This window comes from Hypanus sabinus, chromosome 22 (genome assembly GCF_030144855.1).
Source record: "Hypanus sabinus isolate sHypSab1 chromosome 22, sHypSab1.hap1, whole genome shotgun sequence".
In the NCBI taxonomy this organism is placed as follows: domain Eukaryota; kingdom Metazoa; phylum Chordata; class Chondrichthyes; order Myliobatiformes; family Dasyatidae; genus Hypanus; species Hypanus sabinus.
In genome coordinates this window covers 51,848,361-51,874,786 of record NC_082727.1, presented here as the reverse complement: position 1 = coordinate 51,874,786, position 26,426 = coordinate 51,848,361, and the positions used below count along the sequence as shown (strand labels likewise).

The 26,426-nt window shown below is 38.8% G+C and overlaps 1 protein-coding gene across 10 annotated transcripts in view; it reads right to left on the bottom strand.

Annotated features, from left to right (window-relative positions):
* Positions 1-1,550: 1,550 nt before the first annotated feature.
* The window catches only part of ctbp2a (C-terminal binding protein 2a), a 304,686-nt gene continuing 279,810 nt past the window's right edge, over positions 1,551-26,426 (bottom strand). For 9 of the 10 annotated variants that reach the window (XM_059947716.1, XM_059947720.1, XM_059947717.1 and 6 more), the window contains 5 exons: positions 21,573-21,787; positions 19,880-20,010; positions 7,435-7,562; positions 7,066-7,183; positions 1,551-3,433 (listed from right to left, as the gene is read on the bottom strand). In XM_059947716.1, the coding sequence (XP_059803699.1) occupies positions 3,253-3,433; positions 7,066-7,183; positions 7,435-7,562; positions 19,880-20,010; positions 21,573-21,787 (773 nt within the window). In that variant the 3' untranslated portion in view covers positions 1,551-3,252. Of the gene's footprint in view, positions 3,434-4,003; positions 4,119-7,065; positions 7,184-7,434; positions 7,563-19,879; positions 20,011-21,572; positions 21,788-26,426 lie in introns of all 10 variants that reach the window. The other variant, XR_009507482.1, reaches the window with a different exon arrangement.

Below are 26,426 nucleotides of genomic sequence, written 5' to 3'. Positions count from 1 at the left end.
GCCAGAGAAGATAATGAAGAATACAAAGAGATTTGATAAATATTAAGGGGAAAGGAGTAACTAAGGAGCATATAGAGCCCCTCAAAGGCTAAAGGAGATAAATTTGGAGCTGCAGTTGATAGGCGTGAAGATTTCAGAACCAATAAATAGGATTGGTCTAACCGGCAGTCTGGCATTACATCTGATACGGATCTGTATATTGGACTGGGCATGGGAAGGGGCAGGGAGAGGGGAATCATGTTTGAGAAAAGGGGAGGGGAGAGGGGAATCATGTTTGAGAAAATGGAAGGGAGAGGGGAGGGAGCGGGAAGCACAAGACAGACATTCTGTAATGATCAATAAACCAATTGTTAGGTATCAAATAACCTTGTTTAATGTCTCAGGGCTGGGTGTGTCTGCACGTACACCACTCCCTGGTTCCGCATCCCTCCCATGGCATTCCATCCTCACCATTCCCAACATCCTTTGCTCCCACCAGATTTACTGAACCGCCCTCTGCTCCAAGTTGACAAAACAGTACTGTGCAAAGGTCTAGGGCACCCTCGCTATACAAGACTTTTGCACAGTCCTGTAGATAAGGTGAATTTCGTTTCCCCTCCCAGAGTTGGGAAATCAAGAATTGGATGGCATTGGTTTAAAGTGAGGGAGGAAAGACTTCATGGGAACATTTTAAGGAGGAACAAAACACTTTTATTATTAAGCATTTTTAACTGAACAGTGGTGTAAATATATGGTCTAAGCTGCCAGAGGAAGTGTGATTGAGGTAGATACAATAAGAACTTTTGAAAGACAGTTGGAGAAGTACATAGTTTGGCAAGGTTTAGAACGTTTTCGGTCAAATTCTGATGAATGAGGGATGAGCTTGGATGGGACACTTTGGTCAAAAGGTACCAATCATGCTGAAGGATGTTTCTATGCTGTACAACTTGATATAAATTTAAAGCCAGTGACTGCTGAGATTGCATTGGCTTGTAATAATTGGGCCACTTCCAAGCACTAAGAGAAACATGCAATGTAGCCACAGGTAAAGCCAAGGGGGGGGGGGATTGCAAATATGAAAGTGAGGACGACAATTTCTGATGGCTGGCAAGTCCAGTGTGGATATCGTTGTCAAAGTCTTGGAGGCAGCACTGAGCAGTTTACAGCTGGACTGAAGAAGGGGAGAAGCAGAAGGACAAGGAGGAAGAAGATATGGAGGATCATGGAAAACTCAGACTTGATCCAGAAAAGGCAGAAATGGTCTGTCTCTGTCAAGAGTTATTACTCTCAGTGTCCACGCTAGAACTTGTGCCCAATGAAAGCTGTGGAAGTTCTTGTATAAAGTTAATTTGCTGGCCATTCCCTTTCCAAAGACAAGGGGGAAAAGAAAACTTTAATTATTACATTCTTTAAAATGTGTAAGGAATATCAGGGATAGCAATAGCTTACATCTGCACCAAGGAAATGTGTGAAATATTTAACAGTTTAAAAATCTGGAATATATTTGAAACTGTCAGGAAATATTTTGAATTCTGTGTTATTTTCAAGAACTGCTGACAATGAGACACATGCAAACAATAATTGCAATAGTTTTAATTCTTTATATTTTTTCACTGTTAACACAAATTGTTGAAGAAATATAGAAATTGAAAGACTGACTTTAAAAAAATGATTTTCCTGCAATTGGAAACTGTCACTGCACAGCTACCAAAAAAGTTTCAAGTGAAAAAGGCTTAACACTAGTAATGTTAACCCAACATGGCAGCACACATTTAAACAACTGAACAGCAAGTTTATGACACAATTTAACAAACGTTAATAAAGAGCTTTCTAGTTTAAATGAGAACACATTAAGCTGAAAAGAATGTTTAAACAAGGTTTTTCACACACGCATACTTTTGATCTCCATATGACAACCCTTCTTTTAAAAGGGTAGATTAATATCCAGGTACAGCAAGCATCTCTTCCCTCCCCAACTCACAGCAGTGGTATGCGCTTTCCATAGATTCAAAGAAATCACTTGACAATTTGCTTTTCCTGATTTAAAAAAAATCTTAAAAACTCCATACAAGAAATGATTGCTAGAACCCTATAAAATAGTAACAGAGGAGAATCACGATAAACACAATTAGCAAAGGTAAAGGTTTGAATCAGGAGTTCGGACTATAATAATGTGCAATACTAAATTCATCTCAATTAGTCTTTCACTCAGCAACTGAATATAACTAAAATAAAACACTAGAGACTTGTTATCTGAAAACAACATTAAACAAAAATTAAGCTTTAATGAAATCTGTTTATGTAACTTGAGCTGCTGTTTTTAAGTGAAATCAGGCGACAGTTTGATAACGTCCAGTGTGTTGAGTGCCAAGAAAATCTTTGATAGTGGAAAAGTTTAGAAATGAACAAAAGCTTTGTGTGGGTAGTGCTATGACCTGGATCAGTTAGAGGAGTGAATGGGAAAGGATTTTAGAATTTGAATCTGTTGTTCCATCTGACTTTCACAGCTAAGTGAGCTGCTTAATCTTATATGGAAAGAAAATCTGCTGTAACCACGTCAACCCCTCAAGGTCATGACGAGTTGCAATATCTAGTATTACAGCTCTTGTCTCCTGCATCATTCTCACTGGTAAGAAACTGCATTGATGTATCTGAAAATAAACCTGTTTGATTCACATGATCCGCACGAGGTGAGTTCTTATACTGAAAAAAAGATTATGACATAGAGGGTTTTGTTTTTGTTCAAGAAATGGGAGACACTTTGAGGAACAAATGATCTGAAGCCAAACTTTCCAACCAATAATACAGAAGATTTTGTTCCTGAGATGAAGGAAAATGCTTCAAGCTACTTTTATTGAAACTCCACACCTAAGGCTACCATTTTCTGTCAATAGCACATTTCACTCTCTCTTATCACCTATCGAACACTTACTTCAAATTATAAGAAAAAATCTACCCAGTAAAACTTGTGATCAACAGATAAAAGATATGAAGAAACGTGACACACATTTATCAACAGGGACATTTCATCGGAAAACACACTTTGTAAAATACTTCTTAGTTTGTGTTGAGTCGAGGGAATTCTCTTGAGTTTAATGCAGTTTTCAGTCCCATCCTTAGATAACACTGACTTCTCGAGGCTGGTAGCTGTAGAGAGTACAAATTCCTAGAAGAGTTTCAAGTCTCAAATATCCTATAAATATTCAATTTTCATAATGATATTTTGGGTGTCTCTTGGTCCCAACCCTAAAACTGGATGAGCTCTGCATTGTGCTATTGCTCAGTGCTGTGCTCTCTGTCGCCTTCGTGTTTTGTGGGCTGACTGGGGGATGGAGTGTGTGACGGATGCACTACTGCGGGAAGGTTGTGGGAGACGGTCACTCCACCGGGAACCATTCCTTCCATGGACGCTGGGATTCCAGCAGACGGTACACCTACTATACCAGGAGGGTACCTACAAAGGAAGGCAGAATCGAGTGAGTATGTGACCATCAGAAGAAGCAGAGAAGACAACCTCGGATCTTGATCCTGCTACAGATTAACCAGTCCTCCCTTTGTTCCACCGGCCAATCAGTGACCAAAAACATACCTCAAAGCCTAAAGCTGAGATTTTACTTTTGTGTAGCCTGTAAGTCATGCCAGGCTCTAAGCAGCGTTATGTTCAAGACAAACATTAAATCAGCAGCTGAACAAGGTTTGAAGAAACAGCAACCACAAAAAAAAATGCAGGCTCGGAGCAGGAGGGTGGAGGTCAGTTAAGATGAACTTCACTATAATGTCCCACAGATGAAACTCTGCTGGCACACTATCTTTCATTGTCTATGAAAAATAGGCACCTTGTGAATGAGATTACACTTGAATAATCAGTACTGTCTACAGGCTGAATCAACAGCATGAACCAGTACCTTCGTGACTGAAGGCAAGGCAAGGAAACAGCAGGAATTTGGGGGGTGGGAAGGGGAGAGGATAGATAGAGAGACGCTTCACATCACTTCATCTATAAACATATACTTATTTTCCTTACCTTAATGCATTTTATCAGCAGATGATAGCAGCTGCTGGCTGAAATGGTAAACTTCAAATATCAATATAGGAGGGTTTTTGTGAATGAGGAGAGCTCACAACAATTAGTCTTTTCCCTATTGATTAAACAGAAAAGGAGTTTGTTTTCTATTAATGGGCAATGTGCATTCTGCTGCCAAGATGGAAATGCACCAAACTCCTTTTTTGCTGCGTTTAAGCCAGAAGCAGGTAGCCTCCTGTCCATCTCCCAATGACAAAAAGCCTTTGACCAATTCTCCAAAAAACTTCAGACTATGAATCTAAAAGCAAATTTTAGTAATTTTAATAGCTATTATGTAAAACCTCCTGAATCTTGGCTCAGCACCCTGCATTTCATTGGCAAGAAATTAAAACTTCACATGAATAATGACAGAAGTTGAACACATGACGGGAAGAGCATGGCTTAAATTGAAGAGGGGCAACGTTGCTGGGCAAAGTAAGTGAAGCCAACTGAATGCCTGAAGTTGGATATCCTATAACATTATCATTTTCCTGACTTGCTAAAATTATATTGCATCACCAGTAATTTATATACAAACATTCAACCATATATGTATAAAATTATTTTGTCCATTGTTCTAACTTAACCATTGTGCAGTTGGTTAAAATACAGAATAACAAATTAATAAAGAGCACAACATGAAACTTCTGCGTGATTTAGATATACAGCAAAGCTCATAATATCCAGTGAATGCATCAGAATTTGAATTTAAAGGAAAGACCTTTCATAAGGGACTAGTCAATTAGCAATGGTTAACAGATAATATGTGGTCAATACATGTCTTTAATTATTACATTATAAAGCAATAGGCTTCAGCCTTCGTATAATCTGGTTTTCCAGATTTTAATGTAATCTGTTAAGCTACGATATTAAGCAAAATCATAAAGTATCTTACAAATATTCCAACTGTACCTGTGAAATTATGTCAAATCGTAGGGTAAATTGGCATCATTCCAACTCTGCAAGCAATGGTTTTGCCTAACTATTAAAGACCATTTCTCCAGTTCATTGTGAATAATGTTAACTGTGTGACACTGGGACTAGATGATGTTTTGACTGTACTGCTGTGGTGAAGAGGACCTGGTTTTAAAATCTGTTCTGAGAGATATTCAGGATCACGTAGGTGTCTCGTATGTGAACTGAAGTCACAAACCTGTGGCTCATACAGCAGAAGTATTAACTGCCTGTGATGTCAGAGGTCTTAGCTTCTCCAATGGTGGAACGTTGCCAGGCCATCCTCTCCGGGGTCAAATAAAGATGAGGAAATTTCAGGATCACCTCGGATTAAATTAGGGGTTCACTGGGCAGCTTGGCTCAATGGACCAGAAGGGCCTATTCCATGCTGTATCTCAATAAAAAAAAATCATCTTTGGAGCTTAAACCTGCAAAGATGTTCTAAAGCTACAGGTAAAGCATTTTTCCCTCTCAGCGATACTGTTAGGTGGCAGCAGCACATAGAACAGTGTTTTGCTGATCAAGGATAATAAGGAAACTAGGAAGAAAAGTGGGATTGAAATCATAGGAAATTCATGACTCAGAGAGGCCATTCAGTCCATCATATATAGGGCTGGAGAAGAAAGGGCTTTACCCTTCCCACCAACCTGGTTGCACCTATCACCTTCTAGCTGGCCTCCTTTAGCTCCTTCCACCCTTTTATTCTGACATCTCCTCCCTTCCTTTTCAGTCCTGAAGAAGGGTCTTGGCCCAAAACGTCAACTGCTTATTCATCTCCACAGACGCTGCCCGACCTGCTGACTTCCATCGGAATCTATGCGTGTTGCTTCACGTACAGTATACGTGTTGGCTACATGAGCTACAGATTCCCACCCTGCATTTGTAGCCTTCAGACTGTTCCTCTTCAAGCACACCCCTTAGTACTGTGGCTAAATGGGATCATTTAGAGTGACCTGTGAAAGCAGCTATCCATCACCACTCAGTCTCAACTATTACCCTTTACTATCCGCCAGTGGGTCATATTTACTACTCTCCCATGGATCTTAATGGTTTTCTTCTGCAGTGGATGTCCACAACGAGCTCTGAACTCCTGGCTTTAAAATACATGTAAATTGCTTTGTCCTTGTAAACCCTCCCCATCATGCTCTTGAAATGTTCAATCTACTTAGCTACACTCAATCTTCTCTTTAAGAATCTGTGCTGACTGTCCATAGTTAATCTGTGCTTTTCTGGAAAGTTTGTTGTCCCTTTGAATGCACTCCAATAACTTGTGCACACGCGTTAAAACACATTTATCTGTACTTTCTTGCTTTATCCCTTCCTGTAGTTAAATTAGGCTTGACTATTTACTGCATTAACTAACTTTACACATGCACAATGTGGTTAAGTTACTGGACTAATATCCACACTCAAAAATTTCTATCATGACTCTTAAGGAATTTAAATCAAGTACTTACAGTTTAACTGGTTATCAGGAACAGTGACTATGAAACAATTAAACTGCTGGAAAATTAGATTGACTTTTGCATAGTAGGGGAATTAAGGGTTATGGGGAAAAGACAGGTAGGTGGAGATGAGTCCATGGCCAGATCATCCATGATCTTACTGAACGGTGGAGTAGGCTCAACGGGCCAGACGGCCTACTCCTGCTCCTATTTCTTAAATTCTTATGTAAATGCCACATCCTCCAGGGCAGGAATTCTGCAGTCTTCACTGTCCAAACCCACCAATGTGGTTAACCCTTGCAGCAAACGCAGGAAGCATTCAGTGGTTCAGAAGGATTGGGCAAAGAGTATCTAACCAGAAGCGTTAACACTTTCTCCTTTCACCTCTGCTCTCTGACCTGTATCCAGTACTCTGCTTTTTCATTTCAGAGATTTCTATTACTTACATTTTGTTTTTGTTTTTGGCTAACTCTTAATTGCCCCCTGAAATGGCAGGCAAACCACTCACTTCAGGGATCAATTAGGGAGAGGTAATAAATGCATTTCCTTCCCAAAGTTGCCCGTATTCTGTGAATGAATGAAAAGATGATCTGATTTAAAAATATGCACAGAACATCCTCTTACCTGTAGGTGGCTCCATTGAGCTCTGGGTGGACAGCCTGCTGGTCCATTGTTGGCCAGGCAGCAGTTGTAACAAAGTAATCCTTATTTACACAGTTTCTTAAACTATCTGGGATTCGACCTGCAGCAATCAGGAAAAAAGGTAACAAAATTAATGAATTACAACCATGCATCCTTGAAGACAACTAACATGATAATTATTTTCCTCAAACTGTCACAGTCTAAGATTAAAGTAACAAAAAAATTGACCAAAATCTGAAAATTGATGAAAATATTTACAATTTACATTGAAGAAGGATACATCATATAATTAGATACATGAGCACCATTATCATTATATTTTCTGAAATTATGGCTGTCAAGTGCTCTCACCTGTAATAGCTCTACGAATCTCAGTGGCAGCTGCTTCTCTCATCTCTAGGGATGCTTGCTCACTGTACCAGGATGTGTGTGGTGTGCAGATCAAGTTGGGTGCATCTTTCAATGGGCCTTGTGTGAAACTGCGTGGGAATAAAAATAAAGAGTCTGTCTGTGCATTCTTCTCATGAGTCCATTAATCCAGCAACTCAAGGCAAAGGTGATGCACGAAAGACAACTGCCACATTGCCGCAAGGTTCCCAGCGATTGGTGGCAAAGTCAACATAGTGGCTCCAGCAGCACTGATGTTAGTGCACCTGTCTCCCTCATTCCCTCTCTCACACAGGGTGTGCCAAAGTAGCAGAATATTTGATGGTGACTAATAAGAGAAAGCAAGAATGAGCCACAGGGAGGAAGTTAACTGCAGGGTTAGACCATATACAGAACAGTAAAGCACAGTGCTGGCCCTCTAACCCACTCCCGGATCAAACTAATCCTTCCCACGTAGCCCCCCCATTTTCCTACTAAACTTACACTTCGGGTTCTGTTAAAGTCACACCTATAATAAACACTGAGTGGAGCAGCGTAGGGGTCATGTTGCTGGACTAGCAGTTCATTGATTGTGAGAAATTTTACTGGCTAATGGTACAGAAATATGTTCAAGTCTCATCAAAGTAGGTAGGGATTTAAATAGTTAAATTATCAAGAAACAGCATGAGTAATAGTGTTTGCATTTTGGCTAGAAAAGGAAGTCCCATCAACTTCACTAATTTGCCTGCATGGAGAAAATCATTTTCTTGCACGACTTGTCTCCATATCATTGCTGTTGACTCAGCTGCCCTCTGAACTGGCAAGCACGTATCTCTTGGGCAAAATAGGATGGGATTAAACTCTGGCGAGACTTCTTTAGGAGTTGGATGTTACCTAAAGATTCTGACATACTTCTACAGATAAACTGTGGGGTGCGTGCCGACTGTTTGCATCATCACCTGTTAACAGAGGCTCCAATCCCCAGGATCGAAAAAAGCTGCAGAGGGTCGTAGACTCAACCAGCTCCATCACTTGCGCACTATCGAGGACATCCTCAAAAAGCTGTCCTCAATAAGGTGGCATCCATCATTAAGACCCTCAGCATCCTCCTCACTGCTGCCATCAGGGAGCAATGATGGCGTTCCCTCCTGCACTCTGACTGGGAAATTTCATCAGCGTTACAATGATAAACCAGCACCAGGGAGCGTTGGGTGAAACCTTCTGAGCCTGAAATGGATATTTCCGTGTCCTGGTAAGGGATCTCAGCCCCAAACATCGACTCTTTACCCTTTTCCATAGATGTTCCCTGACCTGCTGAGTTTCCCCAGCACTTTGTGTGCGTTGCTTAGCATTTTAGGATCAGCTTCTTCTGCTTTCCCATCAGATTTCTGAATGGCCCAGAAACCCTTCCCCACTATTACTCTTTTTCACTATTTTTGCATTTTATTTTTATTGTAACTTAGCGTAATCTTTTTATGTCTGGTACTGCACTGCTGTCACCAAACACATTTCACAACATATGTCAGAGATAATAAACCTGATTCTGATTCTTCCCATGACATTCACATTCAAGGAATGAAAGAATAATACATCATACTGAAACTACTTTTTCTAGATTCTCTCTCAGTCACATAATAGCAGCAACTCCTACCGCAGTGTACAACCAACAAACAAGTGATCTTTGATGGAAGAGCTGGGTCTGAGAACATCTATAAAATCCGGTTTAAACCCATTTATTAGTGGTGCTGTGTAAGTGATATTCTATTCCTTCCCCCAGTGATGAAACATGGTAAAAGAAACATGAAGAGATCTGCAGACGCTGGAAATCCTAAGCAACGCACACAAAGTGCTGGGGAAGCTCAGCAGGTCAGGGAAAAGGGTAAAGAGTCGATGTTTGGGGCTGAGATCCCTTACCAGGACACGGAAATATCCATTTCAGGCTCAGAAGATTTCACCCAACGCTCCCTGGTGCTGGTTTATCATTGTAACGCTGATGAAATTTCCCAGACCACTTCAGAGAAACTTCAACCATGTTGTTTCAGGACACCTGCTGTAGGGAATTCCTGGTTTGTGACTTGGTAAATTTGAAAGTTTGCAGAAAAAAAAACTCCATTCTTAATTCCTAGACAACCCACATCCTGATCTGTATCCCTCACTTGCCCTAAAGCTGAAAGCATTATGATTGAGGGTCTAAAATAAGACTATAAGCCATTGGTGCAGAATTCGCCCAGCACATAATGTCTTCCCAACAGGAATCGCATCAGTGTATACGTTATAAGTTAAAACTCCAGCACAGCAATGTGTTAAATACCGTGTTCTGGCTCTAGCTATGCAAAGGATTTCCATTTTGTTTTGAAAAAAATCTTTAAAGAAAACATCACCTGCTGATAATACTGTATGTTTAAACATTCTTGAAAGTTACCCCATAGCTAGCTCACTTTCTGTAAGAAACTAAAATTATTTAATAAGGACAAAATACATTTTGAATAATTAAATGTTACCCTTGTCATAAATCATCTATATCATTGAACTTTGTCCCCAAGCCATTAACATTACTGACAGTCATCTTGCATGGTAATAAAACAGCTTATGTGTCCTTGTCTTGAATTTTAGCTTTGTATAATTTTCCATATAGTTTCCGATTTTCAGTATCTGTAGCTTTTGAGATTGGTGAGTAGACAGGAAGCCCACGGTGCTGTGGAAACTAATTGGACCTGCCACTGTGGCACATCACCACCTGAAGGTGATATTAGCGATTCACACCATAAAGCTTAAAGCTTTGTGATATGGTGCAACTTAAACTACCTGCGTCTCAATATCACCAAGACCAAGGAGATGGTGGTGGACTTTAGGAGACCTAGGCCTCATATGGAGCCAGTGATCATTAATGGAGAATGTGTGGAGCAGGTTAAGACCTACAAGTATCTGGGAGTGCAGTTAGACGAGAAGCTAGACTGGACTGCCAACACAGATGCCCTGTGCAGGAAAGCACAGAGTCGACTGTACTTCCTCAGAAGGCTGGCGTCATTCAATGTTTGTAGTGAGATGCTGAAGATGTTCTATCGGTCAGTTGTGGAGAGCGCCCTCTTCTTTGTGGTGGCGTGCTGGGGAGGCAGTATTAAGAAGAGGGGCGCCTCACGTCTTAATAAGCTGGTAAGGAAGGCGGGCTCTGTTGTGGGCACAGAACTGGAGAGTATGACATCGGTGGCAGAGCGGAGGGCGCTGAGTAAGCTATGGTCAATCATGGAAAACCCTGAACATCCTCTGCACAGCACCATCCAGAGACAGAGAAGCAGCTTCAGCGGCAGGTTGCTGTCAATGCAATGCTCCTCAGACAGGATGAAGAGATCATTACTCCCCAACGCCATTCGGCTCTACAATTCAACCACCTAGGGGCAAGACATATTATAGTGCCGGGGTTAGGACTGAGCTTAAGTTACCACTCAATGCACTTTAGTAAACTATTTAAGAACTTTTTAAAAGCTATTTATTAATGATTTTTGGGAGGGTGATTTTAGATGCATATCATATTTATACTGAGTTAAATAATGTATGTAATTAGTTTTGCTACAATAAGTGTATGGGACACTGGAAAAATGTTGAATTTCCCCTTGGGGATGAATAAAGTATCTACCTATCTATCTAAAGGACAGCAGAAAGTTTTGGTCCTGACACTTGCGTTCATTCACAAGGACATCAAGATTCAGGAACTACTTGGAAATCCAGCAAAACAAAATTAAGCTGCAGGTCACCAGACTAGATGCTATTCACCGAGATGTCACTAATATGGAAATTCTTGGGCAACAAATGGAATTTGTCTTTATGGGCATTATTTAGTCAATGTTGTCCTTAAGTCAAAATTTTAAAAACACTCACTATGGTAATCCTACCCTCACAACATTGTAATGAACGGCATCAAAAGCACACAAGACTGATAAGAAAGAACAAAAAGAGGAGGGAGAGGAAACTAGTTCTGCTGTCCATAGGGAATATGAATATATACAAGTCTAGTATTGTGGGAGCTTGCACACATGCAGGGGCATTCATCTGTAAACTGCCGATAGAGAAGCAAAGATATTTCAAAATTATTTCAACACAATAATCTGATTAAAGATTTCAGTTAACTCCATGAGTGTCAAAAGCAGCTGTGCTCTATCACGTGAAGTTTTTGCATAGCAGAGCCAGGACAAAGTTATCTGGTCTTGGTTCAGTTGGGTAATACAGTTCTCTCAGCACAGTAAGGAGTCTGACTTGAAGGCCACAGTAAGGGAAATTACAGAGAACAGGGAAAAAAAATTAAAAAATAGTGTTTCTACAATCTATGTCTGATTATGCTTGACTACTTATACCCAACATCACAATGTCTACTAAGTGCAGTATAGGAACAGCTCCATTTTACTAACAATCTGATGTAATCTCAAAATGAAACCACTTCTTTTCTGGCAGTCTTCTTCATCTTCTTCCTAGGCAGTCTTGGGATCGAGAGTGACTTGCTTCTATGTCCATAGTTTTGTGAGTGGCTGATAACGTCAATATGGAAAAGGCAGATGCTTGCACAGATGGGGCAGTAGGTGGCTGATGAGGTGAACAGGGTGCTGGGCTACTGTGGCACCCTGGTATACATATTTACAAAAAAACTTACAAAAATTTACTTCCTTTCTATTTTCTCTTTTTTCATTAATTTTGCACAGCATCACCCAACAGACTAAGTGCTGGCAATGAACTACCAGATTATTAACTATTCACATGATATTATAATCTTACATTGGTGGGAATTTCCTAAATAATATAATTTCACATGCTACTGTGTGTCGTGGTCAACCATTTCCCATCACAGTTTTACATGGTCACTCTTTTTTGAAAACTTTTTTTATTGCATTTTTAAGTAGTTACAAAATGAAGTATGGAAAAAAATATATATAACCCTTCCCCCCTCCCCCCTAACTGCCCTATAGAAAAAAAAGAGAAAGAGAAAAAAAGAAAGAAAGAAAGATTGCCTGGTTGTTGGAAGATCTCCACATGCTCCATGGAGTTCGTAATAACTTTAATATGTATATTTATTTCTTTCCCCAAATAACCAATTGTTTCATCTTCAGAGCATCTATAGATTTAATCCTGTCTTTTGTAAATAAGGGCTCCAAATTTTCAGAAATGTTTCATATTTATCTCTTAAATTATAAGTATTTTTTTCTAATAGAATACAACCATAGATTTCTTTCTTCCAAGAGTCTATACTTAAATATGTATCCGATTTCCAAGTAACTGCAATAGCTTTTTTGGCTACTGCCAGTGCAATTTTTATAAATTCTTTCTGGTATTTATTTAGTTTGAGTTTTGATTTTATCCCTTCAATATCACCAAATAAGAGTAATATTGGATTATGAGGAAATTACATTCCTGTAATTTGTTCCAGTAAAAGTCTTAAATTTGTCCAAAAAGGTTGAATTTTAGAACAAGACCATGTAGAATGTAAAAAAGTACCAGTTTCCTGGTTACATCGGAAACACTGATCTGATAAGTTTGGATTTAATTTATTTATTTTTTGTGGTGTAATATATAATTGATGTAGAAAATTATACTGCACTAATCTTAACCGAACATTTATTGTATTTGTCATACTACCAAGACATAGTCTTGACCAATTTGTTTCTTCAATTTTAATATTCAAATTACTTTCCCATTTTTGTCTTGACTTATGGACTCCTTGTTTAATTGCCTGTTTTTGAATCAAATTATACATACAAGATATAATTTTTTTTAATATTTCCTTTTTGAATTAAAATTTCTATTTCATTAGGTTTCGGCAATAACATTGTTTGACCTAATTTTTCTCTTAAATAAACCCTTAATTGAAAGTAACAAAATAAAGTGTTATTTGATACTTTATATTTATTCTTTAATTGATCAAATGACATTAATATACCTCCTTCAAAACAATTCCCTATATATCTAATCCCTTTTTGAATCCAATTATATAAAAGTTGATTGTCCATTGTGAAAGGAATGTCTATTTTGAATTAAAGATCTCTTTGCTAATAAAGATTTTTTTGTCTCATCATCAACATTTATCTTATTCCATAAATCAATCAAATGTTTTAATATAGGAGATTCTTTCTTTTCCCATATCCATTTAGATTCCCATTTGTATATAAAATCTTCTGGTACGTTTTCTCCTATTTTATCTAGTTCTATTCTAACCCATGCCGGTTTATCTTTCTCGAAAAAAGATGCAATAAATCTAAGTTGATTTGCTTTATAATAATTCTTAAAATTTGGAAGTTGTAATCCTCTTAGATCAAATTTCCATGTCAATTTTTCCAACGATATTCTTGACATCTTACCTTTCCAGAGAAATTTCCTCACATATTTGTTTAACTCTTGAAAAAACTGCTGGGGTAATTGTATTGGTAATGATTGAAATAAATATTGTAGTCTAGGGAATATATTCATTTTTATAGTATTTTACCTACTAATGTTATTGGTAATGCCATCCATTTATCAAGATCTTCCTGAATTTTTTTCAAAAGTGGTAAATAATTTAATTTGTATAAGTTTTTTATGTCATTATCAACTCTTATACCTAAATATTCTATACCATTTGCTGGCCATCTAAATTGAGTTATTAATCGACATTGATTATAATCTCCTTTAGTAAGAGGTAAAATTTCACTTTTATCCCAATTTATTTTATAACCCGATATTTTCCCATATTCTTCTAATCTATAAGATAATTTGCGTAGTGAATGTATTGGATCTGTTAAATAAAGTAGAATATCATCAGCAAATAAGTTAATCTTGTATTCTTCCTGATTAACTCTGAAACCCTTAATATCTGGGTCCATTCTAATTAATTCAGCTAGTGGTTCTATTGCCAACACAAACAAAGCAGGTGATAATGGGCAACCTTGCCTAGTTGATCTTGTTAACTGAAATGATGTTGAAATTTGACCATTTGTCACTACTTTAGCTTTGGGATTAGTATTTAAGGTTTTAATCCATTTTATAAATGATGTTCCTAATCCATATTTTTCCAATACCTTAAATAAAAAATCCCATTCCAATCTATCAAATGCTTTTTCTGCATCTAAAGCAACTGCCACACTCATTTCCTCCCTCTTTTGCGCTAAATGGATTATACTAAATAACCGGGTTACATTATCTGCCGATTGTCTATTTTTGATAAATCCTGTTTGATCCATATGCACTAATTTTGGTAAGCATTTAGATAATCTATTAGGTAAGATTTTTGCTATTATTTTATAATGGGTGTTTAATAAAGAAATAGGTCTATATGATGCTGGTTTTAAAAGGTCTCTATCTTTTTTTGGCAATACTATTAAAATAGCTGTTGAAAAAGATTCTGGAAGTTTATGCGTTCTTTCCGCTTGATATATTAACTCCATAAAAGGAGGAATTAATAAATCTTTAAACTTTTTATAAAATTCAGGTGGAAAACCATCTTCTCCTGGAGATATATTACTTTGAAGTGATCCCAAAGCTTCTTCAACTTCCTTCAATGTAAAAGGCGTATCTAATCCCTTCTGTTCTTCTGTATTTAATTTTGGAAGAGTTATTTGTGATAAAAATTCTTCTATCTTAACATCATCATTCTTTGATTCTGATTTATACAACTCAGAATAAAAATTCTTAAAAGCCTCATTAATTTCTAGAGGCTTATAAGTAATTTCATTCACTTTTGTTCGAATTGCATTTATTGTTTTGGAAATCTGATCTGTTTTTAACTGCCATGCAAGAACTTTATGTGATCTTTCACCTAGTTCATAATATCTCTGTTTAGTTCTCATAATTGCTTTTTCTGTTCGATATGTCTGGAGTGTATTATATTTTAACTTCTTATTAATAAGTTGTCTTCATTTTTCTTCTGTCATATTTCTTTGAGATTCTTTTTCTAATTTTATAATCTCTTTTTCCAATTGATCTATTTCTATCATATATTCCTTCTTAATTTTAGAAGTATAACTTATTATCTGGCCTCTCAAATATGCTTTCATTGCTTCCCACAATATAAATTTATCATCAACTGAATGTAAATTTGTATCTAAAAAGAACTGAATCTGCTTTTTCATAAAATCACAAAAATCTTGACGTTTTAGTAGAATTGAATTAAATCTCCATCTATAAATTGATTCCTCTTTATCTATCATTATCATTGTCATTATTAAAGGAGAGTGATCAGACAATATTCTTGCTTTATATTCCACATTTTTCACTCTATCTTGAGTATTTGTTGATAATAGGAAAAAATCTATCCTTGAGTATGTTTTATGTCTATTTGAATAGAATGAATAATCCCTTTCTTTTGGATTGATTCTTCTCCATATATCAATCAAATTTAAATCTTTCATCAATGATAGAGTTAATTTTGCTACTTTTGATTTTGTAATAGCCTTTGTTGATCTATCTAAAACTGGATCTAAACAAAAATTAAAATCTCCACCTATTAATATTTTATCATGTGCGTTAGCCAAATTCAAAAAGACCTCCTGTATAAATTTTACATCATTTTCATTTGGTGCATAAATATTTATAAGAGTCCATAGTTCTGAAAAAATTTGACAATGTATAATTAAATATCTTCCTGCTGAATCAGTTAATACATTTTGTATTTTAATTGGTAAATTTTTATTAACCAAAATTGCAACTCCTCTTGCCTTTGAGTTAAATGAAGCTGTAATAACATTTCCAACCCAGTCTCTTTTTAATTTCTGATGTTCTATATCTGTTAAATGAGTTTCTTGTAAGAAAGCTATATCTATTTTCATTTTTTTAATATATGTTAAAATTCTTTTTCTTTTTATTGGTCCATTAAGCCCATTAACATTAAACATGGTCACTCTTATAATGATATAAAAGGTGGTCATTCAGCCCATCAGTCAATGCTATAAATGGAAGAGCCACCAATTAACAGAACTTCATACTGGATCCTAGCCTCAAACTGAAAATCCCTCCATGTCTTTCTCCTTCCCCATCCCTATAATCTCTGCTACATACAATATAAAAGTAAAGGTAAAATGTCTCTCCATGCCTTGTTTGGAGCACGGAGTGACAACCTTGCTGTTTCTTTAGCATTTGTTTTTTTACGAGGCTGAGTTGCTAGCTTGAAGCTCAACCCAGCACAGATGGAAAGCGTGCAAGGAGCTGGCTGGATTCGAACCTAGGACCTCTTCTGAAGTCTGGGTGCGGATACTACCGCACCAGTAGCACCAACTACATACAACGTACATCTACAATAACGGGCAGATACTGTACTTACAATGCTAGATGAAGTAAAAGTATTAACTTAGATATGCTTAACCCTTAAAACTGATGGACAACGAAGAATGTTCATTCTACAAAAAATCTGGAACCCGGGTGAACAGCAAAATGTCTGACTCAGGTACTTTGGCAGAGTTTCAATAATATCTTAAGTTTTGGTTAGGTGCTACTGAGAATCATAAATGAAATAATAGGTAAAAATACTACAGTCAATGTATATGCTATTCTGCGGATGATACTATGTACCACAAATCAATGCCAGGTTATAACATGTCGGGAACAGTACAGCTGTATGAAACAAGAGTTCTAAGCAATCTCTAAAGCTCATATGCAGGTTAAGTTGGCATCTTACCTCAAGTCAGAAAAAACGATTGGAAATTACTGAGGATGAGGCAGCACTACCTTTACTGTCTGCTGCCCTTCACTTTCTTTGCAGCAAATAGGACTAAGTAGAAGCTGCTGTGTGTATCAAGTGCCTGCTCTGATCCTCCTGCTTTAAAGGTTATTTATTTATTTATCTATCCTTTTTTTTATTGAGATAGAGCACGGAACTGGCCCTCCCAGCCCTTTGAGCTGTGCCACCTTGCAATCCTCAGAATTATCTATTGCTTCATCACGAGACAAGTTCCAATGACTAATTAACCTACTGAACTGTACATCTTTGCAAACTGGAGCCCCTGGAGGAACCCCACGCAGCCACGGAGGAGAAGGTAGGAACTCCTTACAAGGAGTGATGGGAATTGAACCAGTGTCACCAGTGTGCCTACCACTACAGTGTCAGCGGTGTGCCTACCACTACAGTGTCACTGGTGTGCCTACCACTACGCTACCATGCCACCCCCATTATATTTTAAATGATGTAAAACCAGAGAATGGAGACAGGGTTAAGTAGCAGGTACTTACAGCTAATAAAATTTCTGAATTTCACCTTGCTTATTATATAATTTTGATTGAGTTGGAAAGTTTAGTTTGGAGTTCTTTTTCGAATTCAGCTACTGGAGTAAGGAATGTTTCTACTCAAGATGTTTACTTGCTTGAATAATTAAACAAGGGTGATTCTTAATGTTAATATTTTTCAGTTGTATTTAGTTATTATCCACAAAATGCAAAGTAAAACACTTCAACTTTTGTGTATACAACACTGATAAAGAAAGGCACTTTTGGCATTCTTCAATTGAGAAATAGCTAATTACACTCAATTTGTAACAGCTGTTCTGCTCCCAAAAAAAAAAGCTGCACTATTTTTAATCTCATCCTTATCATGGTTGACATATATCGAAGAAGATGGCAAAAAAAAAGCTCCATTATTGCCGGGGGGGGGTGGGGTGGAGTGGACAAAGCACATTAACCATTGTCCATATTTAAAATCGTCACTGAACTTCACTTGCCCCATTGCTGAAATGTTCCCATGGACTATGGACTCACTTTCAAAGACTCTTCATCTCGCATTCTTGATATTTATTGCTTATTGAGCAGTATGGTAATGTAGTGGTCAGCATAGCACTTTAAAATACTAGTGACCCACTTTCATTTCCTGCCGCTGCCTGTAAGGAGTTTGTATGTTCTCTCCATGACAGCGAGGGTTTCATCCCACAGTCCAAAGACGTACCACTTGGTAGTTTAATTGGTCATTATAAATTGTCCTGTGATTTGGCTAGGATTAAACTGGAGGACTCGAAGGGCCAGAAGGGCCTACTCTGCACTGTATCTCAACAATTAATTAATAAATAGTTGTTATTATTTTCCTCTTTTTGTATTTTTCTTGTACAATTTGTTTCTTTTGCACACTGTTTGAATGCCTAAGTTGGTGCAGTCTTTCATTGATGATTATTATTCTATTATGCATTCACTGAGTATGCCTGTAAGAAAACTTATCTCAGGGTTGTATATGGTGACATATGTGTACTCTGATAATAAATTTACTTTGAACTTTAATCCTTTCACACTGGAACCTAAAGGACAATATTACAGAAGGAAATGAATCTGCACATCCCAACTGATGGATATTATTATCCAATGTATTCTAAAAGTGATGACGCCTCCATTACAGAAAGGTACTTTCAAGATCCTATCGCAATCAAACAGCATTGCCCAGGAATTCTGGTGTGATCTGACAACGGTCTGGACAGTGCTGCGTTTATACCAGGACTTTGGGAACAGGGATTATAAATGAAATGAACAAGTAAAGGTGAGAGGTGTGTTGCTCCTGGTGATGGGTCAGTAATCAGGTGAAGGAAAGTCAATCTGGGCATTGGGGAAGTGTTCAAAGCACTCTGCAAAGATCGGAGAGATGTTGGTTCAGTGAGCAGGTGAAGAAAAGTGAATGCGGCCATTAAGTGTTCAGGGCTCTTTACACAGATCGGAGAGAACAGCTGCTGAATTGGGAGTGGAAGTTAAGGGGCAGAGCCATTTTGGTGGGTGAAGAAAGGAGGCAGAGGTTTGGGCTAATCAGGGCATTGAGAATAACAAGTCCGACAAGGGGTTAGGGCAGGGGATTCAAAAGGGATCTTTTTATACCATTAACCATGGGGTCCGTGAACCCCAGGTTGGTAATTCCTGAGCTAGGGGCTGAAGAATGAAAAGCAATAGTGGTCTTCATTTGACAGGGCTAGAGTTTACCACTGGTTGTGAGGAGGCATCTGATCCCATTGGGTGCTACAATGTCATCCACAAAATAATGTCCTTACAGTCATCAGAAGGAGCAGTGTGTGGGGATTGGGTGTTCGACATCAATGCATAAAGTATTCTACTAGGACACTGGAGTGGTACAGAATGGCTATATCACATATCGTATTTTAGTATGCGGTAAGAACCACTTTGACACTAACCCTACTCTGGTAAGTTTTCCCCACACTTTCCATCAGCTCTTCGCCTTCCCTGTAGAAAGGGTGTTTGATGGTCAGCAGGAACTCGATGGGCTGCATGGCCTGTTTTCATGCTGCATTTCCCAAGGACTCTACCACTCCCCAACCAAGCTGCACGTCCGTAGGCTACGGTGTAAATAACACCTAAAGGAGAGCCACACAAAACCCCGCTCTGCAAATTCCACTCGTGCTCAACACCGCAGGTCTGGGTTGAACCCAAGTCAGGGGAGTGGAGCCGCTCTGTCCCCGGCACGACCTGATTAGTTTTACATCTAGCGTCGATGTCTCACCTGAAAGGTTCACTCTCATGGACATCAAGAGCAGCTCCTCGTATCCTTCCCTCTTTCAGGCCCTGAGCTAATGCCTTCTCATCGACCAATCCGCCTCGTGCTGTGTTAACCAAGAACGCGCCCTGTCGCATCTGAGGACCAAAAGCATAGCAAGAGTTTACTCCAGGAGATGATTACCAGAGTCTATAATGAGAAAACAATTACCATGGTGTCTGCTCCCATGATGCACAGTATGTCTGGTTTGTGCATAAATCCAATGCAGTGTGGCTTTATCGTGTGTAATGTTGTTTAAGCGTAAGGAAAATGAAATAATTGTGTCTCTGGCAGTGAGCCCCAAATAAAATAAGAACACTTGGTAAAATAATGAACAGATTTTTAGATGGTGTCAGTAGTGCTCTATTTAAGAGTAATTTTACAAAAATTTCAGTTGTTGCATGTCCACTTTTGTGGCAACTTCATTTCTGAAGTTCTGATGGAACCACATCACTGGGGTCACATTAGTCACCAACAGGATGATCCTCCTTGCATTATTTCAGAAAGAAATCCATTTGTGTCACACTCTATCATACCCAAAGGTTAAACCTTGTCTAATTGCTTGCATTTGTTGGTTTTCAGGCAACTTATGTATAAAACAGACTTTGATTTGTTCTATTTTTTGCCTGAAGTTAACCATTTTCTCCAGAGGACAGTAAGTCATATTGCCTGTGGTTTCACTGCCAAGTGAAACGTACTAGTGTAGAAATTATTATGTACCTTCTTACTTCTCACATTGGTTATCAGACCAGAGTTGGTAAACCTGAACCTCCCTGGACAGAAATACAAAACATTGTATCCCTCACAGAGTATTGTTTTTCAACTACTTGTCCTGAAGTCTGCATTGTAATTATTTAAGCCGAAAAAATAAACAAACTAAATATCAAAAAGCAGCAAAGATGATAACCCTAAAGGACACAAAACAATAGATAAGTATAATCACATAATGCTGACCTTCATCCGTATTTTGGAAGGTTTCTTTTCAGAGTCTTCATGAACTGACTGACGCTGAATCTGATTAGACAGCTCCTTCCCGGAATACCAATCACTGGGAACCACCAGGAGCAACATCTGAGACATTCAAGAGAACTGACCTGCTGATTTTACCTTCAATCCTGAAAGCTGCCACCTTGCTGTATCAGCAGGATCTAGCCAAGGTTATGAATATGCCTTGTAGACAGTTACCACTGTGGCCTTTTACATTACACAGGAGCTGTACGCCACATGGAGCAGGCCAGTGGGCTAACCGCGCACTAGCTGTCTATCAGATACAGCACAGCACTGTAATTGTAATACCATGGCCACAAATTCCTCTAGACAGAGCATGCATTGCTCTCACTCTCCAACCACTTCGACCATGAGAGACAGGAGCACAATTAGGCCATTTGGCCCACTAAGTCTGCTTCACCATTCAATAATGGCTGATTCTTTTTCCCCCAACACCATTCTCCTGCCTTCTCCCCCTAAAAGATAATTCCCATTTCTTAGAGGAAATGTTCTACGACAAAGCAAGGAATACCAGCCATTTTGGCTCTGTGCGTACACAGGATGTTTGCTTTCTCTTATTTACTTGACATTTTACTGTATTATTGTTAAAAGCTACAACTGGAACCGATATCTTAAACACTCTAAGAACACTCCAGCCTGCCATGAGGATTACCTGTTTGATGGTGAAGTCATTAATAAGATGGTGGTTATGTTCGTTCAGGTTGCAGTGCAATGAGACACAGTCACTCTGGTACAGCAGGTCCTGCAGAGTATAAACGCGCTGAACTCCCAGTGCTCTCTCAATTCCGTCCGGCAAATACGGATCGTAAAATATGATATTAAACCCAAAGATTCTAGCTCGAACAGCAACAGCCTGGCCAACGCGACCTACAAAACACCAAGGTTTTTCAATAAGTGGGGCTTGGAGCAAGTACCTATAGCTGAGGTTATCAAAGCCACCATTTCAGTACACTTATGTAATCATTTTTAACAAAATGAATTATCCAAAAGAACTTCGCCCCAGTAGTTGTGGGCAAAACTGTTACAGCATGAACTTTGCACAAAGACATTTCAAAAGAGACTTAACAAAAGGGGGATAGAAAGGATGCTGCTCTTTTTTCATAGTAAAATATCAACTTTGCGACTCACACAATTAAATGCAGAAAAAGGCTCTATTTTGCCAGGAGAGGCAAGCATGATTGCTAGTCTCTATGTAAGACTCACAGGATTCCTGCAGAGAGAACGCTTTGCTATGTTCTCAGCAGCCTTGCCTGGGTTAAGAGCAGGAATATGGCAAACTGGCTCTCCGTCAATTAACAGAAGAACAGCATCTGCAGAGTCTCTGAAGGTGCTAGTGGCTGGCATTTGCCAGTGTTAACACAGGATAACAGGAAAATGGGACTGCAGAGGGAAATGAAAAGTGAAGTTAAAACAAACGATTCCTTATACCTGAAAATTAAAAGAACCATGCCCGTTATGCTTGGTGCATGAAATAATGAATGAAAACGTATTACTGACTGTGTTCTTCCACCACTCGGCTCTGTCTTTGTATTCTGAAAGGAACAAGTTTAATTTAAAAATTACCTCCTTGATCTCAGTATACAATTTGTGCTCATCTCTCTGTTTATGGTTATGCAAATTTGGTGTTAAAAACCTTCCCTGAATCTATAACGCTTTAAGAATTTTTGAAGTGTCTGGAATTCAGATGACTCCATTTTCTTCCTTCGAGCAGTTGATCTTGGGGCCTTTATTTACGTCATCGTGAATCCCAAGAGGTATTTTCCTTTTAACGTCAGGATTTCATAGCCAAACTTTGGTATTATTATAGAGCTGTGACCACTGATGACCTATGAAAGATAGTGGCAAACAATGTACTTCTGGTCTAAAACTGTAAGTTGTTCCCAACTACAGATCAAATTACGTTGCCTTAAAAGGATGTTTTTTTCCCCAATTTGGTGTAATAAGTTGTTTAATAATGGTCTCATTTGCAACTTGTTGTCATGGCAATTCCTGGTGAAATGGATTTTTAATTGGGCATGACTAGGACAACTGTCATGGCCAGGGCTAAGGGGCCTTGACAAATACATAATGAAGAGTTTCTGATAAAGAAGAACAGCTGCAGCATAATCACTAGGTCATTAAACAAACGGCTTAGAAATTGGATCCAATTTCACGCCCATTGGGAAACTGGCCTGTGCATTGTTGTCACTTAATGCGAATGGCATTTTCCCTCAATATCCATCGTGCACCTTATGACATAACAAGTTGCCCACCATTTGTTTACTCCTTACCACAGCCACTAGAAAGAACACTGTGCAAATATTTCCAATAAGGTATTAAGTAATAGGTCTCTATTTGACATTGATAATCTGTGAGCCTGTATTTTCATTGCTTTGGATGTGTGAAACCTAATCACTGGTTGTCCCATTATCGACTGCAGCCTTATTTATTAAATGCATAGTTGAATCAGATACTATGGTGACTGTCTCACCGAATCTCCCTTCCCTCAGAGTGACGTAGGGCCACTAGCAGATGGGACTCATTCTAGCCTTGGGATGGCATGGTGAGGGAGGCAATGCTAACTCACAGGAATTCCGAAGTGTCTCCAGTCTGCCACCCTCTCCTCACCTTGTAATTTCTGTCACCTCCACAGTAACCTGTCATATAGTTGTGTTGTGGATGTCACGGGAAGTGGCCTTTAAAATGTAGCCCCCCCGCCCACTTCGGGTAACAGTATGGCAAAGATGGCGCTGTAGGTTTTCATTCGGGTAGTGCAGGAAAAGTACACGTCTTGCTTTAGTATACATTTTAAAATGTAAACCAACTTCACAGAGTTTTGAAGGGATCTAATGGCATGTTACTAAACATAGAACACAGTACAACACAAGAACCAGCCCTTTGGCCCACAATGTTGTACTGAACTAATTATGCCAGTGACACAGAATCCCTTCTGCTTGTGCAAGGTTCATTTTGCTTCATTCTCTACAAATTCACATACCCATCTAAGAACCTCTGAAATGCCTCAATCTGCCTTCACCTCCAGCAGTGCTCCTGGGCACTCACCACTTGCTGTGTAATAAAACTTGCCCTGCACACCTTCAATGAACTGCACCCCGCCCCCCCATACCCTAAATGTATGCCTTCTGGTATGAGACATTTCAACCCTGGGAGAAAGGTATCTACCTATGCCTTTCGGAATTCTATAAACCTCTCCCCTCAACCTCTGCTGCTCTCGGAGAAAACAGCCCTAGTTTGCCTAACTTTTCTTCCTGGCTCATGTCCTCTAATGTGGGCAGTATTCTGGTAAACCTCTCCCAGAGCATCTCCTTGCAATAGTCCAGGTGCCTCCTAATCAGAGCTTTATAAAGTTGCAACATAACTTCCTGACTCTTGAACAATGCCTTGACTGACAAAATCAAGCACGCTGTATGTCTTCTTTACCACCCTATTGACAAGTGCAGCCACTTTCAGAAAGCTGTGGATTTCGACCCCAGCACCTTCACTGTTAAAGGTCACACTGCTAAGGAGCATGCCAGTAATTGTGTTTTTGTCACATATGTTTGATCTCCCAAGAGGCAATACTACACAAGGTTTAAACTCCACTGCCATTTCTCTACCCATATCTATAACTGAGCTATATTCCACTATCTATCCCCTGGCAAACCCTCTGCACCAGGGGTTTGGTTAATGGTAGGGTTCCACAGCATAAAAAAGGTGGGGAACTCCTGCTGCACACTATCCACAATGCATCAATTTTCTTATCATCAGCAGATCTACTAACCCACCCATCAATGTTTCCATTCAGCTCATTTATGCCATATACAATATGTGTTCAGTGCACCAAAATGTGCTCTCTCCAACGTCTGGGCAAATATCATCCCATCCAGTATCACAGGGGCGTAAGTTGTTGAGAGACAAACTGTAATTCATTTGTACATCCCTGGAAACTGAAGGCCAGTGGATTTGCAGGCTTGCATATGATGACAAATAATCAAGTGAACATCTTCATCAGTGGGAAATCAGCTTACTTATATTCTGAAAAATATAGCTGGACACTCCACTTAATGCCAGTGTTAAGTAGTTTATTTAAAAACCAGCATGAAAGTACCACCGTTGATAAAATGCAGCTTTACTAAGACTAAGTGAACCAGCCTGGTCATTTCCTGCAGCCTTGGTGACTCTGCATTGGACATGGTTCGTGCAGGTTTATCAGCTAGCCTAACCACTAATGGCAGGCCAACTTGCCTTGCGACCCCGGCCACATATACTTAGAAAGTTGAACAGCATTAGGAAAGCTAACTGAACTCTCAGGCCAATGGAGACATTTCTAACGCTGACCAGTCTATGATCAGTTCAAATTGGACATAGCTCTCACAGTTTCTGAAGTCCATGTAAAATTCTATATTCATTGAATAAACTCACTAAGCTCCGGTTGCCATCATGTGCAACCGATTATTGTCACTCATTTTCTGTTCTCCAATCATACGCGACCGGAATATATTGATGTGCAAGATATTTAGTGTAGACTTATTTACAACTTCTTGTAACATTAATTTTGTTCAGCACTTGAATGCAGTGGTAAGTAACTCAGCAGAGCTGAACTTGTTTAGTTAGCCCCCGGAAATTCTGCCAACTTTTATGGTTGAAAGAAGGAACATTTCCAGGCAAGAAGGCAATTGCAAAATAGATATGCCATACTCGTTTCCCTTGACCTTTCCTTCAGTGTTAATGATTGGCCAAGTGCATTCAACTTGCATTTAAACATTTTCACTGTTAATGCAGTAGAACACAGGAACGCAGTCACTTTAGTAAAATAACAGAACGGTTGAACAGAGATTCCCAGTCAATAGCAGGGCTCTGCGACAAGAACAATATATCATGTGTTGTACACGTTGTTAGTTCACAGCTCTGAGAAAACTCGGAGTGCCTGGAGTTTTTGTCCTCTGACTTGCCGACTCCCCCACACCACTAATTGGCATGGGGGCCCAGTGGTTTCATATGTGCATTCTCTCTTCCAGCTTCTGCAATCAAAACAGGTCAAGAAATAAAAAAGGCACTAAAACAGTTAAGAGGAAAAACAGTTCATTTAAAAATAAGAAGAATTCTCTTGAATCCACTGTAAAGCAGAACAAGTTAAATGCTTTTTGGATAAAAAAAAGTTACTTTTGTATGAAAGCGTCTCCATGCATTCCTCGAACTGTAGAGAAGTTGGAAGAGCATTAACCAGTATGTTAAATTTAAATCGTCTCGGTTACTGAATCAGAGTTCATTTGCCTCATTTCCTGTTTTCAGATGAAGAAATTCATATCTGGCCAATACTTGACTAGAGTGTCACTTCCTTTTTATTCATGAACATTTACAGAAATAAAGTTTGTTATTAAAAGTAGTTACAGTAAATCATTTCATACTCCTTAGGAGAGCAAATGAGCTTCCTGGAACACCTTCTAGAGGGAGGCAAACAAAACAAATTCAGCTAGACTGTGACCATCAGAATGACCAACACATTACATATTCTTTTGTTAAAATT